This window comes from Littorina saxatilis, unplaced genomic scaffold (assembly GCF_037325665.1).
Source record: "Littorina saxatilis isolate snail1 unplaced genomic scaffold, US_GU_Lsax_2.0 scaffold_2350, whole genome shotgun sequence".
Classification (NCBI taxonomy): domain Eukaryota; kingdom Metazoa; phylum Mollusca; class Gastropoda; order Littorinimorpha; family Littorinidae; genus Littorina; species Littorina saxatilis.
In genome coordinates, this window is record NW_027126269.1 from 4,845 (window position 1) to 12,500 (window position 7,656).

General features: G+C 44.3%; 1 protein-coding gene across 1 annotated transcript in view; it reads left to right on the plus strand.

Annotated features, from left to right (window-relative positions):
* Positions 1-1,103: 1,103 nt before the first annotated feature.
* Positions 1,104-7,656, plus strand: part of LOC138954720 (protein Wnt-6-like) — a gene marked incomplete at its 5' end in the record, with an annotated part of 9,531 nt that continues 2,978 nt past the window's right edge. Inside the window, 2 exons of the mRNA XM_070326494.1 lie at positions 1,104-1,384; positions 4,053-7,656. The exon at positions 4,053-7,656 is cut by the window's right edge and continues 2,978 nt beyond it. Coding sequence (XP_070182595.1) covers positions 1,104-1,384; positions 4,053-4,514 — 743 coding nt within the window. The remainder of the gene's footprint in view (positions 1,385-4,052) is intronic.

Below are 7,656 nucleotides of genomic sequence, written 5' to 3' on the forward strand. Positions count from 1 at the left end.
TTATTTTTGCCACTTGCGCTCAAAGACTTGTTGCCACCGTGCTTACCAGGAAAGAAACAAACTTCTGTTTTCTCGAGGCGAAGGCAAGCAGGTCGTTGAGGTTTCGTAGCAGGCAAAAAAGACATGGATACAGGAGTTTCGGGGGTTTAGGAAAAGGTGTGTGGAGAAGGTACGGGTCGGTGAAGGTGTTGAGAGAGAGCTGGCGTAAGGCTGAAAGTGGTAACTGGTAAGATACTGAATTACGGACATTTCACGGTTGCATTGCCTCAACCGGCGCATCTTCTCTCCTGTCTTTCGTCGGGACAGACACACGTACCTAGACACAACCGCTCAAGCACATGCACTCACAACTAAGCTTACGACTGACGACCTATTAACACCCACATATTGGGCCGTGTGTGTGTGTGTATTTGTGTGTGTGTGTGTGGGGGGGTATGTATGTGTGTATGTGTGAGTATGTCTGTGTGGGGGGAGGGGTGTATGTGTGTGTGTGCGCATGCGTGCGTGCGTGTGTGTGTGTGTGTGTGTGCGTCAGTTTGTGTGTGTGTGTGTGTGTACGAACCTGTGTGTTTGCGCGCGTGCGTGCGAGTAAGTGCATGAACTGATACACGAGCGTATACGTATAAAGGTGCATTTATATATGAAATATGATACGCAGCTGGTGCGAATATCGCTAAACAATATCAATATATATTACACTTCTATTTACAATAATCCATCAATAAAATATCTCTGTCTTTTTCTTTCACAGATACCCGCGAGACAGCCTTTGTGTACTCCCTTACAAAATCGGGCGTGGTGCTCTCTGTGATATTTCAATAGTTACACGGTTATCAGTCAACAATCATGATTCCCTTTTCTTTTTCGACAGACACCCGAGATGCAGCCTTTCAGGACTCCACCATTGCAGTAAGGGCGATCGTTGCTGTTATATTTCAATATCACACCATTAGCAGTCAACAGTCATCATTCCTTTGTCTTTGTTTCCGACTGATTACCAAGGCAAACTGTCTCTACTCCATCCGGGTAGCGGTGACGGCGTAAGCTGAGATATTTCGACAATTAAAGATCCTTTATATCAACCCTGTCTTTGTTTTCGACAGATACCCGCGAGGCAGCCTTCCTGTACTCTATCACAGCAGCGGGGGTGGTGTACGCAGTTACGCAGGCCTGCAGTTTGGGAGCCCTTCTCCAGTGTTCCTGCCACAACCACGCCAGAGACATGGCTACGGACGGGGAGTGGGAGTGGGGAGGGTGCGGCGATGACGTCGACTTCGGCTACCGGAAGTCGCAGGAGTTCATGGACGCCAGGCGGCGCAAGAAGCGGCGGCGTGGAGACTTTACCACCATGATCCAACTGCATAATAACGAGGCTGGACGAAGGGTAATGCTTTTTTTTTTAAATAGAATATAATTTGTATTAGCCTCAGCTTCCCGTATCATCTCCGTCCCAAAAACTATATGTCTACAACATGGCGCCCTCTTTGACGCTGTTCTTGTTGGGTTTTTGTCTTCGCCCTTAAAGAGGAAGAAATAAGGAAAATGATGTACGTGTGATGACTTCCGTAAAATTAAAAGGACGTATCAGTTAATCGGTAAGCCCTCCGCCTCTTCTTCCTCCACTTGTTTTTTTTTAAATGTTGCGATTGCCCACTTGTATTCTGTATCAACATTATGTTCATGTAAATACCACTTCAGTCTTACTTCTGTGCCACATCACCTATCCCAGCTCGCCCACTCCCCCCTTTCTCAAAAGCAATCTTACAGCCCCAAACACGGTAAACGCAAAACCACGGGTAAATCAAGGACACCCAATGAACAAGACAAGTACGAGTTCAGACTTCCCCAGCGACCAACTAGCAGCCTAGGCCTGTGCTCGGACTCGGGCCGGGGCCAGTCCACAAAGCAGCGGTCATTTGTGTTGACACACTTGCTGATCGCGGTGTTAGGCGGCCACGGCCGGTCAAGCCATGGTCAAACATGTCGCTAATCAGGTGGGAGCCAGCAAAATCCGCCTTGTACAATGGCCACACAAAGGCAAGAAGAAAAGACGGTGTCTGCAAACCAGCTGATGACGCTGGACACAGGGGGAAGGCTAGCAGTGTGTGGTCAACAACTGAGCATACTTCTTCGTGTCTGACCCGTGACTCGGTATGGAGGACGTCGCGAGACGGTATGCGGAGGGTCCTCAACGAACCGCTCAGAGGTCGCTGAGTGCGAATGGTGCAGTTCAGTGAAGCTGCATAAGTAGTAACAGATGTTGACCATCGGGTACAGTCTTAGTCAACGACTTTTACCTGCTTTGAATTGAACAACTATTCCCATTGGCTGATTGCGTTGGGAACATTACTCGGGCTTGTATCCGGAGTAAATCGAGAAAAAAAACAAGTTCCCGAATGCACATTTGAAAATTCTACGCCCCAGAAGAAGCATGGTTGTCTTTTGCACTCTTGTGCATCATCAGCAAACAGCATGCATTCCGACAACATTCCAAAGAAGCTAAAGTTTACTAAAAGCCGTCTCGTGTTCAGATTACCAAATGCTGCATGGACCAGAAACAGACGCAGACGTAAAAACTGACTCATAACCCCCCCCCCCCCCCCCCCTCTTATCACCATCGCCCATTCTTCCACTTCCATCCCCATTTTTTTTTTCTGATTGGTTAGAAATGTAATATACTGGCGCTTATCAAGAATACGTTCTTATTCTGTGACTATAGTGTCAAGTTAAGTCATTCTTTTACGACATGGGACTTGTGATCGTACGTAAAATGTCTTGTCTTGACATCATTTGAATTAAATCCAGAATTATTCTAAAAAACCTATATGAAAATGACCTAATATATAGAGACAAAATAACACGAACTCAAATTTACTTAATGAATACTAATCATTATTATTATTATTCTAATTCTTAAATTTACTTAGTGCATTTGTAAAATTACAATCGCACTCACAGATAATGTTCTTTTTACATTTAGTCAAGTTTTGACTAAATGTTTTAACATAGAGGGGGGAATCGAGACGAGGGTCATGGTGTATGTATGTGTGTGTGTGTGTGTGTGTGTGTGTGTGTGTGTGTGTGTGTATGTGTGTGTGTGTGTGTGTGTGTGTGTGTGTGTGTGTGTGTGTGTGTGTGTGTCTGTCTGTGCGTGTGTGTGTGTAGAGCGATTCAGACTAAACTACTGGACCGATCTTTATGAAATTTTACATGAGAGTTCCTGAATATTAAATCCCCAGACGTTTTTTTTCATTTTTTTTTATAAATGTCTTTTATGACGTCATATCCGGCTTTTTGTAAAAGTTGAGGCGGCACTGTCACACCTTCATTTTTCAATCAAATTGATTGAAATATTGGCCAAGCAATCTTCAACAAAGGCCGGACTTTGGTATTGCATTTCAGCATGGAGGCTTAAAAATTAATTGATGACCTTGGTCTTTAAAAATCTGAAAATTGTAATTAAAATTATTTTTTTATAAAACGATCCAAAATTACTTTTATTTTATTTTTCATCATGTTCTGATTCCAAAAACGTATAAATATGTTATATTCGGATTAAAAACAAGCTCTGAAAATTAAAAATATAAAAATTATAATTAAAATTAAATTTTCGAAATCGTTTTAAAAACAATTTCATCTTATTTCTTGTCGGTTCCTGATTCCAAAAACATATAGATATGATATGTTTGGATTAAAAACACGCTCAGAAAGTTAAAACGAAGAGACGTACAGTAAAGCGTGCTATGCAGCACAGCGCAACCGCTACCGCGCTGAACAGGCTCGTCACTTTCACTGCCTTTTGCACTAGCGGCGCACTACGGTCATTGTGAAAAAATGCAGTGCGCGCGTTCAGTTTCATTCTGTGAGTTCCACAGCTTGACTAAATGTAGTAATTTCGCCTTACGCGACTTGTTTACCTAGTGCATTTGATTTAACAACAATCGCACTCACACAAATAATTTTCTTTTTTTCATGCCATAACACGAACTCAAATTTACGCAGTTTATAAAACAACAAAAACAATCGCACTCACAAATAACGGTTTTTTTCAGGCCATCAAATCCAACATGCGACAGGAGTGCAAGTGCCATGGGCTGTCCGGGTCCTGCACGCTCAAGACGTGCTGGATGAAGATGCCCACCTTCAGAGACGTCGGTGACCGCCTCAAGGAGAAGTTCGACGGCGCTGCCAAGGTCATCATCTCTAACGACGGCAAGGGGCTTCTTCCTGAGGGGGAGACCATCAAACCGCCCTCCAAAGACGATCTGGTGTATTCCGAAGACTCGCCCAACTTCTGCAACCGTAAGCGGAAAGTGGGTTCGCTAGGGACCAAGGGGAGGGAATGCAACCCGACCTCAATGGGTGTAGGGGGCTGTGACTTGCTCTGCTGTAACCGGGGCTACAACAAAGAGCAGGTGACGGTGCGAGAGAACTGCAAGTGTCGGTTCATGTGGTGTTGTGAGGTCATTTGCGAAACGTGCGTGTCCGTCAAGACGATACACAGATGTTTGTGAGGGCCGATGGACCATTCGTTTGTTTGTTCTGTGTTTCTATGAATGTTGTTTAGCCTAGTTTTGAAATGCTGCTCGACAAAAGACGCCTGTTCTGAAGGAAAGAAAAGACCCACAATCTTTTATCGTCTTCGATGAAATCGACAGAATATTTACTTACAAACGGCTAAATGACACAGACAAGGGATCAGGGCTCTGTCACAGAAGACTCAATTTGTCGTTGAACGGGTGAATGCCGATGTTACGCTTCAGATGTGAGCGTGCGAAGCTGCGTATTCTGGCCTGCAGATAATTCGCCGAGAATGCGGCGAGTTCTTCAAGCCTCGTTCTTACACGATAATGAGGAAGATTCGAGTAATTAATTTTGCAAGGTCTTCAAAAATCATACCGCATTCTCAGGCGATCGTCAGGAAGACTTTAGTCCTGAACGGTGCAAGTTCTTGAACGTGTAAAAAACCTGCCGTATTCATGCATACAGATGAACCACCGAGGACAACAAATGCTCCAAGGTCTTCGAGACTTATGTCTCAAGCGACCCCGAGGAAGAATTGAGTTATGGATGACCTAAGGTGTTTAAGCCTCATCCTGCCTTCTCAAGCGAACAGGCGGAAGACGTGAGTCATAACAGCATGATGCATGGACCAGAAAATTGCTGCGTCAGGTGGGCAGACACAGTCACGGATGGAAGGATAATTAAGCCACAGCTCCAAACACTTTGTTCGTTGATGCTGTTTATTTTGACACAAACCAGATGGGATGGAGTTTAACCGTACTATCGCAACACGTTGCTAACCTTGTCACAAGAAGAAAAGCCCTTTTGATAAACACAAGTAAGGACACAAAATATCCACCTGCGTGATTTGCAAATCTCGCGATGTATGTTTAACAAACAGCGAGAGCATGTCCAGGCACAAACATAGACTGATTGGCCATACGCAAGATTTTCACATTTACGAACACTGTTGGGCACGTAACTTCCTGACACGCTTTCGTCCGCAGAAAACTCTGGTGCTGATTTCTGCACAGCTTACGATTTTATTGAATGAACACTTGAGACGTTTTCGTTTTTTGAACACGTTTAATCTCCTGATACATTTCTGTCTTCCTGAAATTCTTGTACCATGTGGGATGTCCGCACAGTTTGGCAATGCATCGGTGCGGCGTCACGAAGTCAAATTGTGACGAGAGCACCCTGATTCACTGACATGCAGTTGAACAGAGACCTTAAGAGCTGAGAATGAACTGTGTCAGGCGACTGAAACAAAGAGAGCAACGGGTTAGGAATAAGTGCATGCACAAGCTTCACGGACAATTGGTTAGGAGTGAGTACAAGGAAACGCTCCAAGGAGTAAGCTCCTTGGCCATTTTGCTTTGCTGTCTTACTCGACCATAACAAAATGGGCACTGAATGTTTCCTAGTCTTTTAACCGAAAAAAACAACAAACCAAGATGTGTGTGCCTTGCCATAATTTCGACTTGTTCTTTTCTACACACTGAACATTTGTTTGTAGGCTGAATGCTCTGAGTTTGACTGCAATCAGAGTTTTCATTGTATGTGTTGAACGAGTGTTGTACATTTTCCTCACTGACATGTCGACACAATTAGAATTGCCAGAAACAATATTTCTGTACAATATCAAACAGAACATCAAAGAAAAAACGTCTGTGCACATATTGCTTATAGTAACGTACCAACATAAAATATGAATATTGTGACTAAAGTAGGTTGTGCTAGATTGGTATGTTTATGTGTATTATAGTAAATACGTACTCCCCTGTCTCTCAAGTGTATTGGCTAAATGTGTAAGATATGTGCGTGGGCTGTATAAAAATACCGCTTGACTCATAATATGTGAATGCTTATTTCTTCTGTGCTCGAATCTTATATTTTGTGGCAAGGTTGCATATTTAACTTGCTGTGCAAAAAGACAGGGTACATGAAAATACAAATTTCTGCAAATCAGATATTGAGGCCAGTTTTGTGAGGAAAATGAAGGGTTGGGTGGGTCTTCCTCTCTTTCCCAACCACGAACACACACACACACACACACACACACACACACACACACACACACACACACACACACATGCGCGCGCGCAACAACACACACTCTAGCTCTCATACACACACACACACACACACACACACACACACACACACAATCACGCACACACACTCATGAAGTCATTTTTTTGTCCTTCAGAAAATAGGCGTCGTTGCCATTACTCCTCTCTGCGGGGTAAATGTGTGGCACGAAAAATGCATGTTCCCTTATTTTATTTACAGTGGACCACCCCCCCCCCCCCCCTTTTTTTTAAGACTGCCCCTATGGTAAGACCTTTCTTTTTCAGATGCTCTGTTCATCGCCCATGTACAGTTACCTTCATGTTAAGACTCCCTACACCTGTTTAAACCTTTCTTTCTTTGTTTGTTTGCTTAACGCCCAGCCGACCACGAAGGGCCATATCAGGGCGGTGCTGCTTTGACATATAACGTGCGCCACACACATGACAGAAGTCGCAGCACAGGCTTCATGTCTCACCTAGTCACATTATTCTGACACCGGACCAACCAGTCCTAGCACTAACCCCATAATGCCAGACGCCAGGCGGAGCAGCCACTAGATTGCCAATTTTAAAGTCTTAGGTACGACCCGGCCGGGGTTCGAACCCACGACCTCCCGATCACGGGGCGGACGCCTTACCACTAGGCCAACCGTGCCGGTCTGTTTAAACCTGATTTTCTCAGATTTGTAAAGGTCTTAGAAGAGAGACCACACTGTATTCCTCTTGCGGTAACTATACGTTGTTTTAAGCCCCCTCAGCTCCATGTCAAGGATCAGGTAAACCGCCATGGCTCTGTTCGGGCTTTTACATGCTACCTTCGTACTTGAACACATATCAAAACTCAACAGCCTAGCAGCTTCCTGTGCAAATTTGGTAGATGGACAAAGGTTTCAGTTTTGAATGTCATTTATGAGCAAATTCTACTGTGCCCAGAGAGCAGCCAGGATGTCAGTGGTCGGTATGTGTCCAAAATGCAACAGCCTGGCAGCTTCTTGGGCGAATGTGGCATTTTTTCTAACTAAATTATGCAAATGGACAAAGTTTTCAGTTCTGAATTTCATTCAGCGGCAAATTCTAC